Source organism: Scyliorhinus canicula, chromosome 4 (assembly GCF_902713615.1).
Source record: "Scyliorhinus canicula chromosome 4, sScyCan1.1, whole genome shotgun sequence".
NCBI classification, from domain to species: domain Eukaryota; kingdom Metazoa; phylum Chordata; class Chondrichthyes; order Carcharhiniformes; family Scyliorhinidae; genus Scyliorhinus; species Scyliorhinus canicula.
In genome coordinates this window covers 6774450-6797069 of record NC_052149.1, presented here as the reverse complement: position 1 = coordinate 6797069, position 22620 = coordinate 6774450, and the positions used below count along the sequence as shown (strand labels likewise).

Genomic DNA, 22620 nt, shown 5'->3' with positions numbered 1-22620 from the left:
ATTATTATAACCGCTGAACATTGCTGTGTTACCGGTCTTGACAGTCTCCCTGTGTCATCTCTTCCAAGCCTTTCCACCCTTACTATGAAATAGTTCCATCCAATCAGTCAATACATTGCATCTATTGAGCTTCTTCCAGGAGAATGCACAATCCTGTATGTATGTGGCGCCTGTCATATTATCAGGAATTTCCAAACACCCCGGGCAAAGTGTTGCGCTCAAAAGAAATGCCCCGTATTCTAAAGTATCGGAATACAGCCGCGAATGTTTCGCAGCAAAATCCCACAAACACGAGAAATTATGCTTCTGAAAGCGGTGGGGGTGCAATACCCACGGCGCGGGGGGAGCATGCCGTACAGAACAGACAGAATACTTTCCTAATCCTTCAATCCGAACCGCGCACAAAAATGACTCAAAACAACTTATTTTGCACTTGCTGAGAAATAAAAACTTTATTGTTGCATTTGAAAGAACATTTCAGAATGTTAAATTTACAGTACTTTGAGTTCATCTTGTGAACCCTGGAATCCATAATTTACAAATTATTTCAAATTCACAAATGAATATAGATCTCATGTGTCCTCCTTGAAGATAAGGTAGCCGGATGTCTTCACGCTTCCGCACACCGGCTGCACATACAGTCACTATGGGAATCCACAGAGCGCCGCATGTCCGGAGACTTCCTACTGAATATTGTATAGTCCCTCACAGTGAAATCTGTCAACAAAAAAATGTAGCGTTAGAGGAGAATCAGTGTAAAACACAGATATATTTAAAATGTGACTATTTCTCCGATGTTTGTAAATATTATTTTAATCCGTGTCAATGCAGATCTTAAGCAAAATGAATCAGGTATTACAGAAAATAGAAGCAGTAGGGAGGCCATTTGGCCCTTCGAGCCGGCTCAGCCATTCATTATGATCTTGGTGATCATCCAACTCAGTAACCCGTTTCTGCTTTCCCCCCATACCCTGTGATACCTTTAGTCCTCAAGAACAACACCTATCACCTTAAAAACATACAATGATTTGGACCCAGCTGTAACCAAGGGGAAAATTCAGCAGGCAGCTGTCGGGAGTGAAGCCAAACCAATGGAATAAATATTAAATGTTTGGGCATGAGGAATTTAGATGCAAAGGTACAATGCACCGAAAAGTAAACTATTGCTTCAATGTGTGTTCAGGTAATATCAAATCATGAGTTATGTGATAATCACAGCTTTGATTCTTTATCACTAACAAGATCTCAAGTAGGTTTGTGGGGATATGTGATCATTGCAGATAACAACAATCACTGAAACAAGAGAATTTCACTCTTTGCAATCATAAATCGTATTCCCTCACTGCTTAATGTACTTGACACCATATCGAGGGGCGTGAATGTCAGAAGATGGAACTGGGCAGCACAGGAGGTTGGTGAAGTGTAAAGTGAACATGTATTTCAGAGAAACGAGCAAACATTGAGTGGGAGGGGAATATAGGATTACAATAATAGATTTAAATGAGAAAAGATGAGGAGAAGCTCGAGCGGAACATAAACATGGCTTGGACTAGCCAGGAGAGTAACCCCTTTCTGATCTGTTTATTCTGTGCAATCCTATGTAAAGGTTGTATTTTGTTGGTGTGTGAAGTACATACATTAGTGCTACACACTTACTGGATGACACACAGTGGAAATTGATCATCTGAGAGCGTGTTTCAATGGGTGCACATCCTTCCAGGCACCGTTGAACTGGTTCAACTGAATAACATCTGGATTCCAGTCCTTCGAATTCAATGACTTTTCCTAATTGCACAAATTCTCGTCTAACTTTGCAGTCTGAAATTTAACAAAATACAGTTTATCACAGTGGGACAAATGCTGATGGGATGATGGCTTAGAGGCAGAACATGATTGAAAATGAGTGGCGATTCTCTTACCATCTGCGCAGGATTGCCCTGGATATGTCCATGATTCAAACAGATCCTCAACATCTCTGGCTTCCTCTTGATTTGGTTTCATCATTTTTTTCTCAGCATTATTTTGTCCACAAATACCACATGTCTTACTAATCATCTGATCAAGTACAATCTAAACGCAGAGGGGGGGGGGGGGAAATCAGTTTACCAGCTACATTCAGAGTTCATGTTTAAAGTTATAATTTGTTCAATAGCCTGACATACCTCCACTCGGTTCCCATCAAAGAACAGTCGCTCAATACCGATTGTTCTTGCTTCTAAAATAATTCTGGCATCTTTCTGCTGAACACTGATATCTAAAAAGAGGACAGATAACCATTTTCCAATCAGCGATTTCAATCTTCTGACAATACTAAGATAATGCAGAAAGCAAAGAAATTCCAAGCAAAAGATGATTGTAAACTGGATACTTTTATTTTGGAATGTGACTGAACTGTACATTGATTGAAAATTAGAGAAGAACTCAGATTGAAGAGGTGTGTCAGCAGATGATGACTGTATATTGTGCTACTTTCTTTATAAATGAAATCCATAGCAATTGGATGTGCTATTAATTTTGGAACTGAGTTTAATACAGGGAAAAATGTTCACAGGGATCTTCCATATTAACATACTTCTATTTTTTATACTAAGTCTACATTACCTCTTGTACTCCAGAATGAAGAATACGAGGACTGGTGTCTCATGCTCCATTCAACATGTTCATGGCTGATCATTGGCCTTAACTGCTCTTTCCTCCCCCCCCTCCCATATCCTCTAAGTCCCAAACATTTGTCCAGTGCAACCTTAAACATAATCAAGGGTGAAGCATGCAAAGCATTCTGGGGTAGCAAATTCTAAAATTCACAACCCTTTGAATGAAGAAATTTCTCCTCACCTCTATCCTCAATAATACACCCCACATCCCGAAACTTTGCGCTGATGTTTGAGACTCACCAGCCAACGGAAACAACCTCTCGGTGTGTGAAAAGTTTAAGGAGAATCTTTGTCAATTAATGTTTTTCTGGCCAGTCATAGTACATAGATAGAACAGTACAGCACAGAACAGGCCCTTCGGCCCTCAATGTTGTGCCGAGCAATGATCACCCTACTTAAACCCACGTAACCCGTATACCTGTAACCCAACAATCCCCCCATTAACCTTACACTACGGGCAATTTAGCATGGCCAATCCACCTAACCCGCACATCTTTGGATTAGTAAATAGTGCAATTGACAATGATGGTGAACAGTGCAATCATATGGTGTGATATTTCTGAAATTTAAATTCAAGGCAATTAAGTACATAGACATAGAACAAACAGTGCAGAAGGAGGCCATTTGGCCCATCGAGTCTGCACCAGCCCACTTAAAGCCCTCACTTCCACCCTATGCCCGTAACCCATTAACCCCTCCACTCACCTTTTTGGTTGCTAAGGGCAATTTATCATGGCCAATCCACCTAATGTTCAGGCCTTTGGAAGGAAACCGGAGCACCCGGAGGAAACCCACGCAGACACGGGGAGAGCATGCAGACTCTGCACAGACAGTGACCGAGCAGGGAATCGAACCTGGGACCCTGGCGCTGTGAAGCCACAGTGCTAATCAATTGTGCTACCGTGCTGCCCCTAAGTAGGAGCAGGAGATTTACTCACCAGGTAGCTCTGGAATCTGTTGGTTCGGATCTTGCTCTGCACCATTAATCAAGAGCTTTGTTCCACTTTTTGTAGGAATTGCTTCAATGATCCTGTTTCAAAGCAGACACACAGACTCTGTTAAAGTACCTATAAATGTTCTGTGGCATTGAACCATGTAAAGTGTGCGGTGCAAAATATGCAATCTGATAATTAAGCTCACTTTTTCCCACATAATCCCTTCATTATCGCCAACCTACTGATTGCTCTCCTGAAGGAATGCCCTGAATTAGCGTGCTGCCTTCTAAAGATACAGTGTGACCTCCGTTACTCACCATTGTGAAATCGTTCTCACCCATTTGCCAGAAAAATGATGCTAGTAGTAAGGAAAGAAAGTAACAAATATCTCGCATCTTCACCATTCTCGTGTACTCCAAAATTGTTTCATTAACAATGAAATTCCTTGAAACATCTTCCTTGTTGTAATAGCATTTTGTGGAATATCTACAGTGCAGAAGGAGGCTATTCCACCGATTGAGCCCATTGATACATTTTTCAGTGGATCCCAGTTTGCTGGCATGCAAATATCAGAGGAATTAAAGTTGCCATTTGCCAGTCTGATAAAGTTACTCCCTCTTCATTTAAATAATCACACTCTCCAGAAATATACAGGAAAGCTATTGGAAATCAAAGATAATGTAACTTACGTATTGTTGGATGCCAGCACTAATTTAATTTCCTTTTTGCTCTGATCAATTTCAGCACGCCTCGTCATCAATATGAATCTTGGAGATGCTGAACAATCTTGGGTCAGGACATAATAGCACCTATTCGCGAGGGAATGTTTCAATTCGGCTCCATCGAAGGACCGAACAACATCAATTTCTACAGTACACTGACCTACAGAACAATCAAAGGATATTTACAAATGATGACGTTATCAATGATTTATTTACAAATGATGATTGGCCTAGCAATGATAATTGATGAGATTCAAACTAACATGGTCAGCTATTCTTCCTTTGCACATTATTCTGAGGGAATGGTTAACATTTAAAAAAATAAGCAAGTTAAGATTTGTTAAAATCGGAGGCAGAGCAAGGTCAGAATAATGTATCGGTTATTCCATCATCGATATGCCAATAATAATCGCTCGACTGCTATTTGATATTTGGAATTACACAACAAGCACGTGATTGGTTCCAACATCCTGCGGACCAATGGACATTCTACAGACTGGAAGGAGGCATTTCCAACATTGCTGATGGGCCCACCGAGCATCTCATGTTGGTGAACAAATATAAATCAGGCAGGACTTCAATGCTTTTCTGCGCGAGATTCGATTTAAAATAATGGCAACTTTTCGCTATAACTCGTCGCAGCTAAATCTGGAGCGGAGATATTTGAAATTTTAATTACGTTGGTTGGTTGCCAGAACCATGTCTGGAATGTCAGCTATGGTGCTGAATCCTTTCTGCTGCACCCGGACACTTATTGCGTGCATGGGCAACGATGCAGGGAGCTGCAAACCCTGATAATAGGCTGTCATCTGCAAGAGGACAACAAAGATTCATGATTCCGCAGGCACACAAATGTGACGTCAAGTGAAAAAATCACAGTGAAACAATCGTAAAGAAATACCTTGGGCAGTTTGATGATTGTATCGATTGTACGTGGGGATGTTAGAGCCACCAGTACTGTAATCTGACGAGATGGATTACGTCTGTAGGTTTGAGACAATCCTAACGCATAACCCAAACCTGGTAGAGAGTCTCCAACCCTGATTGGACAACAATTGTTTGGGATCTGAGTATTGTGGATAAGGGACAGTGTGAAGAACAGACTGAGACAATGATGTTTGCACAATACTCACATTTTTGCATTATATTTCAGACTCTCAGGAATCCTGGACCATTGCATTTTGACCTTCACTGCTGGGTGTGTTGCAAGCTGACCATTGGACACTCTGACGGAAACTCTGTATTTCTCACAGTTTTCACCCCATCTCACTTGTGTCTAGAGAATGTCAAAAGAAATGACAATGAGACAAAGCGACACTTTACCTGTCGGCATTTCAGAATGTCTACAGCAGGCAGGCATGCGATTGGAGAATTGGCCATTACCAAGACTTTGTGTGAGCTGGGCATTGCTGCATCAGCACAGATTTTCCAATTGCTCTTCTCATCCAGTTCCACCAGACGCAAGTGTACCCTCGGCAGGCGAGTTTCCATCTTCACGTATCCAGTCACCTGGTAGCCTCGCTGTGTGCCGTCGGTCCTTCGAGATCGAAGAAGGACAACCAGGGAAGGTGAGCCCACCCTGCTAATCAAATAGCGCTGCAGTTTGAAACACAAATGCAGATTATATCAAATAAACACCTCGGCTGAAAAAGCCCCAAACATTAAAAGCCTCTGGGACCGTTCCTACAGCGACAACTCGACAGACCTGCTCCGATGACCGAAGGATGGATGAACCATGGCTGGCGCGACTTGCCCTTGAGCCAGAACGACGGCTTATCCTGGTAATACGGCTGGAGCCAGAGCGATGTGTTGAAGCAGAGAGAATTCGTGCTGACTGCCTTCGGACTGTGTACTGAGCAACAGCAAAGTGCAAATTGATCAGATGTCTATCAAGACGCGAGGAACAAACTATTGCACTTCCCTTTGACTATGTGACTTACTTGATGTTTATTATTTCAATTGAGCGATGAAAATGTAAATGTTTCAGTGTCAGTATGATTGATGTTCTATAGAGGTATTAAACAGCACGTTCTTAGAAAACAAATAATCAGGGGCAGCACGGTGGCACAGTGGTTAGCATTGCTGCCTACGGCGCTGAGGACCCGGGTTCGAATCCCGGCTCTGGGTCACTGTCCGTGAGGAGTTTGCACATTCTCCCCGTGTCTGCGTGGGTTTCACCCCCACAACCCAAAGATGTGCAAGATAGGTGGATTGGCCACACTAAATTGCCCCTTAATTGGAAAAAAATAATTGGGTACTCTAAATTTATAAAAAAAAAGAAAAAAAAAAAGAAAACAAATAATTAAATGTGATGCAGGCAATATGGCTTACACACTTTACATAAATGTCCATGTCACAGAACAAGAATTGCTAACTGTTCGAGTCGAGTGTTATCTTACCCGGCTGTCTTGCAAAGGCCTGAACGCAAGTTCCAGGAGTTGGCGGCTTATTGACTGTGAAAAGAGATTGAAATAAAGAATTAGATGATTTACAAATAGTCGGCCAATCATTCTCGGTGACCTAGTTTAAATGCAGCCCAGGCAGAGAGACTGGAAATAAGAACCTTACAAATGGATATAAATAGGTTCGGATAGTGGGCCAAAATGGGGCAGATGGAGTTTAACGTGGACAAGTGTGAGGTCAGGCATTTTGGTCCACAAAATGGAACGGCAACTTATTACTTAAATGGGGAGATAGTTTAGGGTGCTCCAATGCAGAGAGATCTGGATGTCCTTGCGCATCACTCACAGGAAATGAGCATGCCGGTGCAGCAGATAATAAGGAAAGCAAATGGAATGTTGGCATTGATAGCAAAGGGATTATATAAGGCTGCACCTGGAGTATTGGGCACAGTTTTGGTCCCCTTATTTGAGGAAAGATGTAGTGGCATTGGAGGAAGTTCAGAGGAGGTTCATGAGGTTGATTCCAATGATGAGGGGTTTATCGTATGAGGAGAGATTGAACAGTTTAGGTCTGTACTATGTGGAGTTTAGAAGAATGAGGGGAGATCTAATTGAAGTATACAGCATGCTGAAGGGTCTGAATAAAGTAGGTGTGGAGCTGATACCTCCCCTTGTGGGACATTCTAAAACAAGAGATAATAAGCTTAGAATAAGAGGTAGCAAATTTAAAACAGATTTTAATAAAAACTACTACTCCCAAAGGGTTGTGAATCTGTGTAATTCGCTACCCAAGTATGTGCTGAATGTTAGACAGTGAGTAAATTTCAGGAGGAGTTAGATGGATATTTAATTGGTAATGGCTTGAATGGTTATGCCTACTCCTGCTCTTAGGTAATGTGTTGTAGGGAGGAGATGATCTGGCTGATTTCATAATTCAGCTCTTGGTCTGTAACATTGTAGGTAGCAGATGAGGAACATATCAGCCATGATAGAATGGCGGAGCACTCGATCGGCCGAATGGCATAATTTTCCTCCTATATCTTATCAACATAGGAACTTCTGTCTCTCTAGACTGGAAAATTCTTATGAGAAATAAATTGCTTTCCTGGCAATTCTATTCATGGAGAGTAACTTTGGAAGTTGGGGAAATATCAGAACGGGGTATGGGTTTGAAGTTGGTGCCTTGCTAAAGCAGAAGGATTTAACTCAAATGGAAAGCGTTTTTCCCCCAGCATAAGAAGATCAAATTATTGGCAGCATTGATAACAGCAGTTACCTCTCTCCGACTGTTCAATCTCCTGCTACTGCGCAAAGTTCCACTGGTCCGTCTGCTTATGTGTTGTTGTGACAGCCTTTTGCTCCTCAAACTGCTGCTGCTGCTGCTACTGCTGCTGCTGCTCCACCTCTTGCTTCCTCTCTTCCTGCTGACACTTGTTCCACTTGGAAGGACAGCTTTAGAATTTCGCCGCCGCTGACTATATTCTGATGAACTGCTTGTACGGGAGGTGGATCGAGAGGCGAGTCTTCTTGACTGTCGAATGGAACTGCTGGAGCTCGAACTGGACATAGTACTGTTGCGCGTTCTAGGCTGTGAACAAAACAGTATTTTAAGGTTTTGATATAAAAATGGCTCACTGTGGAGGTTAAAGCAGATAACGGGGGTTGAGGGAAGAGTGGGCCATTTCTGCCAAGCCTGCCATACTGGTGATCATGGTGACAATTATTTAGTATCATTCTTTCTTCTATTCAGAACTGGTACACAGACAATTACCCTTTCCAATGTCGCAAAATACTTTGTTTCTATGCTACTGAACTATTGGAGAATTTCATGAACGCAAAATACTGAAAATTAAAACAGAAAATTGTGGAAACACTCAACAGGTCAGGGAGCATCTGCGGAGAGGGAAACAGAGATTATTTCACTCTATCTCTAAAGAAATGATATGGACTCGAACCATGAACTGTTTTCTGAGAATTTGGGAGTGATTGGGAATGTCTTTGCTTCAGATTTCCTGACTAACGGTATCTTAGCGTTCCAGGATTCAGTGATCAGTGCAATGTGATATTTCACTACATATATTAATGAGAAGGTACCGTTGAGCTTTGTCTCATCAATCGCAGTCTTTCGGCACTGCTGCGGATTCTGTCTGGTCCTAACTCTTTGTCAGAAAGTCGCATTAGTTTGGACGATGCCCTGGATCCTGCTTGTATTTCTAACACAATCTTTTCAATTTCTGGCTCCGAGGTCACTAGAAATAAAAGGTTTCCCATGAATTGAGCAGCACTTACAACAAGAGATGTTAAATAAATAATTAATAATCTTTTTATTATCACAAGTAGCCTTACATTAACACTGCAATGAAGTTGCTGTGAAAAGCCCCGAGTCGCCACATTCCGGCGCCTTTTCGGGCAAACAGAGGGAGAATTCAGAATTCTCAGCCGGTACGGGAATTGAACCGGCGCTGCTGGCCTTGTTCTGCATTACAAACCATCCCTCTAGCCCACTGATGCTTATTCTCTCAGGAGCAATCTTCACCGAGTCCTCGAGACAGCAATATCACTTAACGTTCAGCATGTCTAACCTTTCTTCATCATGGATAGGTACTGAGTGTCTCAATAAAGTGCTGAAAATCAGCACCTCACCTGGTTAGGACCATTTACCCATTGATAGTGACTTGCAGAGGGCCAGAAGGTGTGTGTTAAGGGCAGAATGTTTCAAGTTATACTGACTGATCATCTGGCTTTTTCTAAACAACGGCTATCACACATCTAACCCATTCAATGTTAATCTGGTTACTATTGACAATCCTGCTGGTTAGAGGTCAGGTTAACAAGCTGACCTGTGACGGCACAGCCCTGTCAGTGATATTAGGTGAAATTGACAAGCTTTGCCAGGGTTGTTGTTAGGAGGCCTTCTTCTCTCGTTCAGCATAAATTTAGGAGAAAGAACAAGGACCATTGATCAGAAAAGGACAACACCAATCCCAGTTGAATTCCTGTTGGATCTCTGTGCAGCTGTAAGTGGGCACGATATTGCCCACGATCAAATCGACAGAGCCTCAACATGGTAATGAGTACCCCAGTTAATTGGACCATCCAATAGCCGCACCTCAACAAGCAAGGAGTTGATGACAAGGTGGTTTCTTTTAGTTGTATTCCCGGAATTCAATGCTGGTATTTTATGCATAATTCAGTCTTGATTCAATTATGTTGTCAGGCATCATTAGCTATCCATAGAATCACTCGAGTGCAGAAAGAGGCCATTCGGCTCATTGAGGCTGCACTGACCCTCTGCAAGAGCACACTGCCTGTGTCCACTCCCTCTGCCCTGTCACCCTAACCCCACCTAAACTTTGGACACTGAGGGGCAATTTGAAATGGCCAATCCACCGAACCTGTTGGGGAAGTGCTTTCTCATGTTTGTACCTGGTGCAATCGAGACGTTCAAAGTATGTTCTCCCATCAGCCGGTACAATGGACTATGTTTGAAGGAAAGAGCGTTCTCCATCCTGATGTCCACACAAGCTTTGACGCCGAATTTTGTTGCCTCTGCACAGGTGCGATAGGATGAGCGATTGGGAACACGTGGCCTCTGTTTTTCCTCGGAGCACGGCACTTGGTCAGACAGTGTTTCTGGAGACAGATGTGTCTGTAGAGACAGGAGGAAATGGGGCATGGTGGTGAGGCAGGAGCAGCAAGATGTCATTGGAACTGCCACACCCCGGGAGTGATGAACGCAGAATGAGCTACTATCAGTTGATCAGAAAAAGAGAATTAAAATCGAATACAAATGAAGCAAATGAGCAGCTCCGAGGCAATCCTGAATGGATGGCCTGTATAATGTGGTTACCAGATGCAATTGGCACTTACGGCAATTCTCATGCTGGTTGCACGGGATGACCGGGATGAAGACCTGAAGCGTTGTCTGGAAATTCGACTTTCCGGAGTGGAAGGTAAAATCGGGGTAATTTTTTCCGCAGACAGATTTTCCACATTTCTTGAAACTGCATACACCTGGGAACTGCACATTGAATATTGTGTTTGGAAATAACAGGAAATCAAATCTCAAATTATTATCAGGTCATCAAACAAGAGAACATAGAACAGTAAACAGTACAGCACAGCGCAGGCTCTTCTGCCCAAGATGTTGTGCCGACCATTTATCCTAATCTAAGATTAACCTAACCTACGCCTCTTCAATTTACTGCTGCCCATGTGCCTGTTAATTCCCAGGGATTTCCCTATTCCCTTTATTGAACAGGTGAACAACATTCGCCTCCCTCCAATCATCCAGTGGAGAGTGAGGACGCAAAGATCATTGCCAATGGCACAGCAATCCCCTCCCTCGCTTCCCGTAGAAACCTTGGGTATATCCTGTTTGGCCCAAGGGACTTATCTATCCTGATGCTTTCTGAAAATTTCCAGCACATCCTCCTTCTTAATATAAACCTGTTTGAGTCTATTAACCTGGTTTACGCTGTTCAAGTAGTCTACTTACATCATGGATAAAATCCTGTTCTCCTTATCGGCTGGGGTAGTGTCAATCCTGAAATTGCCCTCTTTTAAGTTTATCTTTGCAGTTATGCCCACGGGGATAATTGAACGGACATTTGCTCGGAGTTCCACGCCTGACTGGATCTGAGGCATATTTATTCCCATGAAGACTCTGGTGTGTATGGACACGCTGCAACATTACAGAAGGCGTTAGCAATACACCAACCCGGTAAGGATATGAAACAGAATAAATCACTGCTGTCAATAATCATTCATGTCAAGATAAACAAAAGAGCTTGACGTGTCTACCTTGGGTTGAGGCGAGCATTCAGCTGAATCCTGGAAGTGAGCAGCCGAGGAAGTTTACCAATGGGAGAGTCAGAGCGAAGGTCAACTGTTTGGAGAATGAGAAAGAAAATCCTGACTTTGTTGCATCCACAGTGCGCGGTGTATTTCATAGATGGCCTATCTCTGTGCTACATTACTCTATGGTTCTGTTCTCCACTCATGTTCTAACATTACTCCACATGCCAATGAGCCTCGTTGACACTGAACCCTTATCAGTTGTAATCTGTGTCAATTTGTGACAAGGCTGAAGCATGAAGAGGAAACATCATTTCACATTGACAGAGGCTGGGGAAGGAACTGTCCACATTCCATCATCTTGGCCAGTTACTCCCCAAACTGAAGGCAAACTTCAGTCTTGAGTTTAATTATCCGTTCAGACTCTCACCTTTGATATTAGAGACTGCCACAGCGGATGAAATGATGCTCAGTTCCATTGGCAGACCAATCACTGTCGGTACAACCTGTCGCATCTCAGCTGCCACCAGCGCCTTGGATGGATTGAAGGTAACTCCCTCATTAAGCTTTTTCATGTAACTGTCTATTGGACTTGACATTCTCTGGAAAAGCAAATATACAAATCACTGACCACGCTGGCGTCAGTTCATCAAAATATTATTTTACTGATCGGTTCAGTACCTGTCTAATTGCATCAAGGTCTTCCTTTCTCAGTTGGGCGAAAGCTAACTCTTGTCCAAAAAGTTTCAAGTATACTGAAGCCAAAGGTGTCTCTTCTGGCAATTCCTTCCAACTGATAAACTGGAGAACAGGAAGTATCAGGAATCAATACACAATTCTCACTGGGCCACATGATAGCAGATAATCTACTTCTTTATGAGCTGCCACGTTGAACTGCTCTCACCTTGCTCAGGATGCGTCGAATAGATCTACTCTCAGTTTTCCTAAGGTCTGGTGCTCGTTCTTTCATCAGGATCTCCTGGAGACCTTCTGCTCGTAAACCAACCTTTATCGATGAGAAAGAAACAGTTTCATGAGAAAGAACTGTCTACACAATGAACTGGAGTGATAGCTTCACAAGCGGGTAGGTCTCCTTGGTTCAGTCCAGTGGAACATTACCTCTATCAGATCCAATGAGCTTCCCAGGGCATGACCTCTGACCTTGGCCAGCAGTGCTGTGGGAATGATACTGCCGGAATTCTTAAACAGAAGGAGTTTAGCAGACGCTCCCGCCATCATCCGGTCTACATCACAAGGATAGAACAATTAGACAAGGACTTCTGTATATTCTCTCAAAACTAATTGTAGCAACATAGCTGTATCTAAACACATTATTGTCTATTTTAAAGGGAAGAATTCAAATTAATCTATTCCAATTAAATAATTAAATTTCATTTTGGTCATTATGGGCTGGTTTAGCACAGTGGGCTAAGACAGCTGGCTTGTAATGCAGGACAAGGCCAGCAGCAAGGGTTCAATTCCCGTACCAGCCTCCCTGAACAGACGCCGGAATGTTGCGACGAGGGGCTTATCACAATAACTTCATTGAAGTCTACTTGTGACAATAAGTGATTACGAGAATATTATTATTATGTTATAAGTTGTTGAAGCCATTGCTAACACCCCCTCCCGTGGCCTGGGGGCTGTATACTTACACATAAATGTGTCCACACGGTAAACCTTGCTGAAGCGATGACCAAGTTGCTCAAGTTTGGGACTTAAGATGTTGAGTGCGAGATTGCAGGCAGCAGCCCTATGAAAAGCAAGACATTTATCAAACACTTGCATTTAATACTGACTGACCCGATAATGAGCTGGAAACCCGAAGAGGCAAGTCCGTTTACTTACAGCGAATTGATGGATGGAAGAGAACTTCTAGACAGAGCCCTAATGTGTGAATGGGTGAAGCTGGCCACCTGCAGGCTGGTCTCGGTTAGCAGTGAGTTCGCCACCATGGAGACTAAAGTCAGGGGTGGCTTGGTCGCAAACAGTACTGCACAGGCCATCATTCGCTCCTCGGGATGATTCCTTCGGTTGAGGAATGTCTGCACAGCGATACGTTGTACCTTGTGACAGAAGATTAGAAAGAATAGTTTAACAGTGGAAAAGCGGAATGGAGCAGTATGTCAATACTGACTCTGACCAACTTTTACAGATGCACCATAGAAAGCATCCTGTCTGGCTGCATCACAGCCTGGTATGGCAACTGCTTGGACCATAACCGCAAGAAACTTCAGAGAGTCGTGAAGAGAGCCCAGTCCATCACACAAACCTGCCTCCCATCCATTGACTCCGTCTACACCTCCCGCTGCCTGGGGAAAGCGAGCAACATAATCAAAGACCAGCCCGCCCCACCCGGCTTACTCACTCGACCAATGTCTTCCATCGGGCAGGAGATAAAAAAGTTTGAGAACACACACTAACAGACTCAAAAACAGCTTCTTCCCCACTGTCAACAGACTCCTAAATGACCCTCTTATGGACTGATCTGATTAATACAACACTCCTGTTTGCTTCACCCAATGCTGGTGTCCCTGTGTTTACATTGTGTACCTTCTGTTGCCCCATTATGTATTTTATTTTTATTTTATTTTCATGGACTGAATGATCTGTTTGAGCTGCTCGCACAAAAATACATTTTACTGTCGCTGGGTACACGTGACAATAAACTAATCCAATCCACGGTGGTAATAGACTTGGGCTTGAGTATCAAGCTGCTGAATTGGATTCCATTCAGTCTGGGGCGAGCATAGAATCCCGACAGTGCAGAATGGCTCATTCAGTCTGCACTGACCCTCTGAAAGACCATCCTAACTCGGCCCACTCCACCCGTCCTATCCCAGTAACCCTGTAATCCCACCTAAACTGCAAATCCTTGGACACTAAGGGACAATGTGGTGTGGCCAATCCATACAACCTGCACACTTTTGGACTGGGATACCACCCATTATTGTGTCTCCCTCCCTGTGTCCAATTGTCACATTTTGAATGAACGATTTAACATGTTAACTGTGGTCAGTTTCACAAATAACCTGAAACCGAAATCAATTTGACATCAAATGAGAAGGAAAACAAACAGCAGGTTCTCGTACAGTCCGTGGGTCTTTCCTGGCGATGTTCCGCAGCGCCATGATAGCATCAACCCGGACTTTCAGTGGCAGATTGGCAGCCGCCGTGCCGAATCCAGGCAATAGTTTGACGATATTCTTGATGCTGGCCGGCTGTCCCGCATTGTCGATCGCTTTGAGGCCCAGAACGATGTCCTCATCATTGGGCCTGTTGCCGGCGTCGCTGAGTAAGCTGTGGATGGGCTGGAAGATAAGGCTCAATTAGGAGATGTGCAGAAGTCACAAACACAGGCACACGGGGCAGACAGAGGGACGAGGAGAAACTTACCTTCAATATCTCTTCGGGACAAATTGGCTTCTCTGCATAGTTTCTGAAGATCATGGAACCATATGCAAGGATTGCAAGTTTGCGAGTAAGTTGACAACGTTTCACTTGGTCAAGCTCCATGATTTCCTGCACAGAGATGGCAAATGAGAAGTTTTATATTCACAGAGCACAGGTCACCCTGGTGAAACTGGAAACGTGCTTGGTAATTAGATTCCAGAAGTGTTTCTAGTACAGGACACCTAATCCAGATAATTTACTTTGAATTCCCACGGACTGCACGATATAAAATTAATTTAACAATTGTGTACTTTGAAAGTGACCATGACATTGTCAGATTTTTGTGCAAAGCCCAGTGTGTTTCTTTTGGAGAAGGAATCCTGCTCTTCACAATCCCTTTGACCTGTTGGTCATTCCAGCCGCATGCCATTCTGGTTGTGTCTGAAAGGCTCCATCAATTGGTGATCTCAAAACATCAAAATTGACGCCGAGCTGAGAGCTCTGTTCCCAGACAGAAAATAGGAGATGAGGAGGCCTTTTGGCCCTTCGAGCCTGCTCCGCCATTCATTATGAACATCGTTGATCATCCAACTCAATAGCCTAATGCTGCATTTCCCCAGATCCTTTGATCTCATTCAGCCCAGGTGCTCTATCTAACTGCTTCCTGAAAGCATACCTGGTGTGGCCTCAAGAAGGCCTTGTATAATTGCAGCAAGACATTCCTGCTCATGTACTCAAATCCTCTCGCTATGAAGGCCTTCTTTACCACCTGCGGCACCTGCACGCTTAACTTCAGTGACTGGTGTACGAGGGCACCCAGGTATTATTGAGCATTCTACTCTCCTAATTTATGGCCATGCAGATAATAAGCTGCTTTCCTATTTTTGCTACCAAAGCGGATAACCTTGCATTTTTTCAATTTATGCTGCACCTGTCATTCATTTACCCACTCAGTCAACGTGTCCAAATCACATTGAAGGATCTCTACATCTTCCTCACAGCTCACCCTCCCACCCAGCTTTGTGTCATCTGTAAATTTGGAGATATAATTCTATTCCTCATCTAAATCATTAATATATTGGTTATTAATAGGATTGGTAGAAGGATTAGGAGGTCCTGAGGAAAAACGTTTACTCCCAGAGGGGTCTGGGCATCTGGAATTCACTGCCCCAATTGGTGATTGAAGCTGAAAGGCATTGTACATGGAAAAGATCCCTGGATCTGCGCCTGGAGTGCTGGAATCTGCAAGGCGACCGACCAAGGAAAATGGATTAAAATGAGTGGTTAGTTTCTTTTTTCTCTTTTTGGACCACGCCAGGCTCGATGGGCTGAATGGTCTCTTTGTGCACCGTAACCTTTCGTTGGTTCTATGGTTTCCTCGAATGGGCGGTGAAGGCTTTCCTAGCCAGAGATCTCCACAATCCAGGAATGGAATACATTTTACTCTGAAACAAAGGGTAGATTCAGTGAAAACTCACTCTGGCCATAGTTAGAACATCTCGGTCGGTTTTGACTTGGTGCAGTGCGAGAATTAAAGCCTGAATAATTTCCGAGCGGACTGTTTCACTCTCTTGAATTCTGCTCTTGATGAATTTCAAACTTTCTATCGTCCCAATGGCAGGAATAGCCTCAAGGAGCCAGCGCCTAGAATGTGGAGACAAAGTCAGTTTCCAGTCATTCCCATTCCAGGCACCACATTAATATCACAATCCTGACATTCCTAACACTGCGGTAGCACCTTCACCATTTAGATTGCACCAGGTCAAGAAGAAACTCACTACCGCTCTTCCAGACTAACTAGGATGAGTAATCAAATGCTGAACTTGTTACACATCACATTCCCCAAGAATGAATACACCAAACACCAAGTCGGGTAATAGATTGGTCGACATCTTCATTGGCGGGAAATTGTGCGGGAGCTCATTAATCCATCACCAATGTAATGTGGAAGATCCAACATTGACTAACTCCACCTGAGGAGGCGGAATTGTCATTGAGCTGGCAAAACTTTCCCAAATCCCACACAAGCCCTCTCATCCTCTTATTGGGATTGTCTGGTTTGAGAGTTGCCTCATGGAACATTATTCCTCGTAGAGAAAAACATTCTGACCATCATGGATTATACAACTTGGGAGCAGACGCCCTCTGGTGTCACAGCCATTCATCAACCACACTGGGCTAAAGAGCAGGCTTTGAAAGCAGACCAAGGCAGGTCAGTTGCACGGTTCAATTCCCAAACGGTACCAGCCTCCCCAAACAGGCGCTGAAATGTGACGACTTGGGACTTTATGCAGTAACTTCATTGAAGCCTACTTGTGACGATAAGCGATTTTCATTTTCATTTCCTTGCCCAGCTTAACAAGCCATATCCAACTGCAGGACCAAGTAAATATTGTGATGATGGCGGATGGAAGAGAATCTCGAGGGGCCGGTTTAGCACAGGGCTAAATAGCTGGCTTTTCAAGCAGACCAAGGCAGGTCAGCAGCGCGGACTCAATTCCCGTACCAGCCTCCCCGAATAGACGTAGGAAAGTGGTGCTTAGGGGCTTTTCACAGTAACTTCATTTAGAGCCTACTTATGACAATAAGCGATTTTCATTTTTTCATTTCATTTCATTCAGTGACTGCTCACAGGCAGGGAACCATCAGGAGGAAAACTTCCCGACAGTAAACGGGAGCAAAGTAGGTCTATTTGGAGAAAACTTTCAACTTAAATGTATTCTTTATTCTCTTTTGTGAAGGTACCTTGGTTCAGATTGTGTCTTTGCCCAGCTCCAAATTTCAGAAAAGGCTCTGTGTGGAGCGACACGGAGCAGCTGCACAAGCTGCATGAGTCTAGCTGGAGCATCGGCATGGACATCCTGCGCATTGTGCTGAGCCATGTGATTCAAGGTATCTTTTATCTATGCAAGAGAAGGAAGAAATTCCATGAAATTGAGGAAAAGAATTGCCTTTGTGAATGCAACATCAACAATACTCCAGAACCCCAATGACATCCAGGACAAAGCCACTTTGACAACTCATTGAGCAGTTTGGACTTTCTCATCCCCTCCAGGGTCTCACAGTGGCAGCAGTGTAACCATCTACAAGATACATTGCAGCAACATATTGAGACTCCTTCAACAGCACCTTGCAAACCCGCAATCTCTACAACCCAGAACAATGATAGCAGGTACATGGCAACATCCCCTTGAAGCCAGGCAGCATCATGACTTGAAACCATTTCACCATTCCTTCAATTCTGCTGGCTCCTTCTCAAGAGCAGTTGGAGACTGGCAATAAATTCTGTCTTTACCGGAGCCACACATTCCATGAATGGTTTGAAAAAAAATGTTAAAATATATTCACCTGGGTGATCACATTTTGTTCCTTAAGCAGTCTGATTGGCTGCTGGAGAACATTTCTCTCACTGCGATATTGCAAACTTCGTCGACTTTGCATGTCTGGTATTTGTTCCATCTGCGCTGTTGTGATCTTCTCCAGGATAAGGCTTTGTCTGTAATGGAAAATGTTCATCAGAGGCAACCCAGGACCAATGTGACAATGAAAGAATGTCAAACAGCTAAGAAATAGAATGGAAGAAATAATGAGAATGATTCGAAAAAAAGATAATTATTGGCACAATATCCAAATCTTTACCTTGCCTCCAATCGAATAGTTCCATCAAGTTCATGGAACGGTGTAAACTGATGCACTTCACGAACTCTGGCTTCCTGAATAATTGCACCAACTGCGGTAGGTTTCAGGACGATGGTGGAAGCAGCTGATGCACGAATATTCCTGCCTCTCTAATGATAGGAAAACATCACCATGGTTACCAATCTGTGTAGTTCTATTGATAGTTACAGAAAGCAATATCCAGTGTCCAACAACCCAGCGCACCTTGGAAATGAATGCATGTTATTTTGGCTGGGGCAATGAATCTGAATCTACAATGATCTTAATGTTATTGTCAACTAACTTGGAATAATTAGAGATGGAATTGATGATGAGAAGTATACCTGCTGACAGGAAGGGCAGAGTTGAGTGTAGACTGTACCAGTTTGCTTCAGAACCCTCTCCTGGCAGTTGGTCAAGTCTTTGGCTTTTGTTATGATCAGCCGTTCCTTTCTCTTGTCCTCTTGAACTATATACCTTGCGTGGCAGATTCCTTCAATTCCAGCCTAAACAATTACATTTGAGTTACTGAGTGAGACACAGGGAGCAAAAGTAGATGAAGTAATAATTCTGTAAACACGAAAAGCAAAAGTACCTCTTGTAAATCATAGAAGTTTTGGGATTTCTTGATGGTGATTTGCAAAATGTTCAGGATTCCTCTGTGGATGTTCAAGACATCTTCAGGTACATTTTCAGAGGTAAAGATATTTCCCACTCGGCCATCTGTATACTCAAACTTCACGGGTCTGGTCAGGAGTGGACTCCATCTTTCCGTCAACTTGCGTAGTGAGGAAAACGGGTCTTGGGGCCAAATTCCATTAAGCTCTTGGAGTTGAGGATTTTCAAGCTGAGATTAAAATATAACAGGCAATGAAAGCAGTGTGCATGCCGTTACATTGCTCACACCCCAAGGTCTTGTTTAATGAGACAATTTGATTTTGCTTACTTTTTATTTTGAATCAGATGCCAATAATTGTCTCCAGCTCTGCAGATAAACCAGCATTCTCCAATCCTTCAAGCCTGAATCTTATGCATTTTGCCTGATCTCCTGCATTACTGCTTTGGCAGCACATGGAGGACAGATCCAGTCTGGCACCAAGCTAGGTTTAGCAATTGCCCAAAATCTCATGTCCTTGGGCCCCCTGTCAATGCATTGTCAATGTATTGACAACTTTCAACCTGAACAGTAATCCAGCCAAAATGTGGATATGACGATATCTGGTATATATCAATCCCAGCAGAGACCACAGCTTTTCAACACATAGGCACACAATAATTAGAGTGTCACAATGGGTCATTTGGCCAAATAGGGTCCGTGCTGCTGTTGATTCTCCACTCTAATATATTCTAACCTTCTATCATCTAACCTTCTTGGTATATACACTGTGCCTATCTCCCTCATGCAGTTCATTAGAGAACTGAGGTAGTGAATCCCTACATTCTTCATTTGGACCTATTTGTTCCTGCTTCAAATTATTTTTGAAAGAGACGAAGAATTTCCAGAGGAAGCTACTGTTCCCACTTTCACTTCCTGTGGGAGAGGAACATGCTTAGCTCCTGGGCATGGCTCGGACCTGGAAAGCGAGAATGCAAACACTTGTGACTGTGGTACATCTCCATATCTCCCCACTTCCACTTCTCATCCCTAACCTCAAGGGAACTATAATGTTACAGCTACAAACTTACTGTTGATAGTATTGAGTTCTGAACCGCTGTGTAAGAAGTTCAGGGCTAATCTGAAGATAGAAACTTATTCATCTGATTTTATGTAAAGCTCACTCTGATGGCTTACAAATCCAACACACCCCTGTGAGTGTGAATAATTGTTTGAACGAATATTGCAGAAAAGTCCATAAATGTGCTTACTTGTAGAAGGTACTGATTTGATCCTAGTGCCCTGATTCTCACTCTGCTGGTTATTCTGATACCAGCTCTGTTCAAGCCTTTCTCCGGCAGCCCAGTCAGAATCACACCATCGTACTTGTAAATATGCAACTGATTTTGAGAAAAGGTGGGATCTGTGCAAAGTGGAATAATAAAAGGGACATTAAATTGCAGAATACAAAATTAAAACTTGACGGTATTTGAACAAGAGGAAATGTACATACTGTATCTTTTGACATGGTCACTCCCTGGAAATGAAGAAGAAATAAAAGTGAGCACAAAATGTTCAAAGATTTGATTTTATAAATACGGGAAAATATTCAATGTCTCAACTTACCCGCACAGGCGAGAGCCAACAAGAAGATAAGAGCCTTCATGTTGAATCTGAATTCAGTTTGCATTGGAGTCCAAATATATAGCCGTAGCTCTGTGTCAGGTGACCACTTGGCTGAATAATCTACCTTTTACCAATATCAAAGTTCAAGATGTTGGCAAAACATTGCTTGGTCCAAATAATTTCCAAAAATTGCTTCATTTCTAATGCTATATGAACTACAAGCCTTTCATTGCCTTTGTAAATGTAACAAGCACAGACAGATTTTGTTAATTAATCATGAGATATACTTGTTGAAAGGAATCTTTAAATGTATTAAAATTTGCTTATGATGTGGTTTGACATGTTTGTAATCTCATTGCCCAGGGTTGTGATGACCTGTGAAGATCACGGTAAACTTGCCCTTGTTGGTGCAATGACTACGTGGCACATGTTTTGTTCAAGAAATGAGTTATTTGCTGACTTTATCAAAAGTTGACTTGGGTCACACTGAACAACATAATGCAAACAAGTAAAAGACAATCCATCTCAGTCAGTCATCGAAAGGAGGAATTAACTTCTGGAGGAAAATTTAAACAATTAATTCATGCAGAGTTTCACGTTTGGAAAATAACTATTCTCAATTTCATTTATATTGTTTAAGTTCACAATCCATTTGGTCAAGGTAAATGAGGAACATCTAGATAGCTACGCCATTTTGAGCAGTGAAAGGTTAGTTTCATGAAGAAAAAAACAATTTTCTAAAACAAGTTTTATCTGAATGTACTGTCGAGTATAGATTTTATGGAGCTGTTGCACATCTAAGTGGACAACTCATGCATTTTAATCGCACATTTCTTCTATTCTTCCTTGAGTTCAGGTGAAGGAGTTGAAACAAGATGTCTGGTCTTAGTTCTTGCCTGGACACAGGGTGATGAAGACAGGCTTTGAATTCTATTATTGGGATGATTGCCTTTCATGGCCTTTGTTGGAGAGGAGAGAGGGGAACATGTTATTTTAACAACGCCATTGTAAACTGTCACGTTACCCTCAACATCAGCCTCCGAATCATTGTATCCAGCAGATCTCCCAATGATTGAATACAAGGCAATCAAACTCCTGCCTCAGTCCTAGTAAAACCATACTTGGGGAAGTGTGAATAGTTAGTGTTGGAGGGAGTTTAGTGTAGATTTATCAGGAGTCGTTCTGCTAAGTAGAGAGTTTAAGGCCAGAGAGCAATACCTAAAAATCAGAGCCAGGTCTTTCATGAGGGCAAGAATGAAATTCTTCTCCACACAAACCATGGTAGCTTAGCCTTAATGTTGCATGATATTATTATCTTAAAAGAGGGAGAATTAATTTGAAGAAGTATTCTTCCTAATGCCCTAGCTAATATTGCTCCCCGAACGAACACCGATTAAGGAGATTATCGAGTCATTATAGCTTTGCTGTTTGTGAGGCTTTGTCCTGTACAATTTGGTTGTTCAGTTTCTTACATTAGAACAGCAATTATACTTCAATACATATGTCATTGGCTGCCAAGTGCTTTAGGGCACCCTCAGCCATGAAAGATGCTGAAGAAATGGAAGTTTCCTTCCCGGTGCTCTGCAAATAGACCTTTTGTATGTTTTTATATTTTACCTGTAGTAATATTAATGGAATAAAACATAGAAACATCGAAAATTTCCAACACAGAAAGCATTCATTCAGTGCATCTTGTCCGGGCTGCCCAAAATAGAGCCATCCAGCCTATTCCCATTTTCTAGATCCGACTCTGGAGCTCTGTAGCCTACTGCACTTCAGGTGCGCATTCAAGTATTTTTTCTGAAGTGGTAAGGGTTTCATAGAATCATAGAATTTACA

General features: G+C 42.8%; 1 protein-coding gene across 1 annotated transcript; it reads right to left on the bottom strand.

Annotated features, from left to right (window-relative positions):
- Positions 1-422: 422 nt before the first annotated feature.
- LOC119964115 (vitellogenin-like) lies at positions 423-20821 on the bottom strand. Its single transcript, XM_038793421.1, has 35 exons — positions 20782-20821; positions 20669-20692; positions 20427-20578; positions 19156-19407; positions 18905-19066; positions 18543-18691; positions 18252-18399; positions 17649-17806; positions 16382-16547; positions 14907-15032; positions 14603-14821; positions 13359-13576; positions 13166-13263; positions 12630-12754; positions 12415-12516; positions 12192-12311; positions 11941-12112; positions 11517-11601; positions 11212-11397; positions 10584-10734; positions 10140-10362; positions 8808-8962; positions 7990-8301; positions 6711-6764; positions 6017-6163; positions 5695-5907; positions 5445-5587; positions 5213-5351; positions 4991-5120; positions 4279-4471; positions 3593-3684; positions 2163-2254; positions 1920-2070; positions 1657-1818; positions 423-717 (listed from the first exon to the last, which is right to left on the bottom strand). Exons 1-35 carry the CDS (start codon positions 20819-20821, stop codon positions 611-613), a joined length of 5166 nt encoding a protein of 1721 aa, XP_038649349.1. The 3' UTR covers positions 423-610.
- Positions 20822-22620: the final 1799 nt, after the last annotated feature.

Coding starts and splice junctions, on each gene's coding strand:
- LOC119964115 (XM_038793421.1), bottom strand. CDS start 20,821: ATGAAGGCTCTTATCTTCTTGTTGGCTCTCGCCTGTGCGG. Junction 5,352..5,444: donor CTGAAATATAATGCAAAAAT/GTGAGTATTGTG, acceptor TTGTCCAATCAG/GGTTGGAGACTCTCTACCAG. Junction 4,472..4,990: donor GGTTCTGGCAACCAACCAAC/GTAATTAAAATT, acceptor ATTGTTCTGTAG/GTCAGTGTACTGTAGAAATT.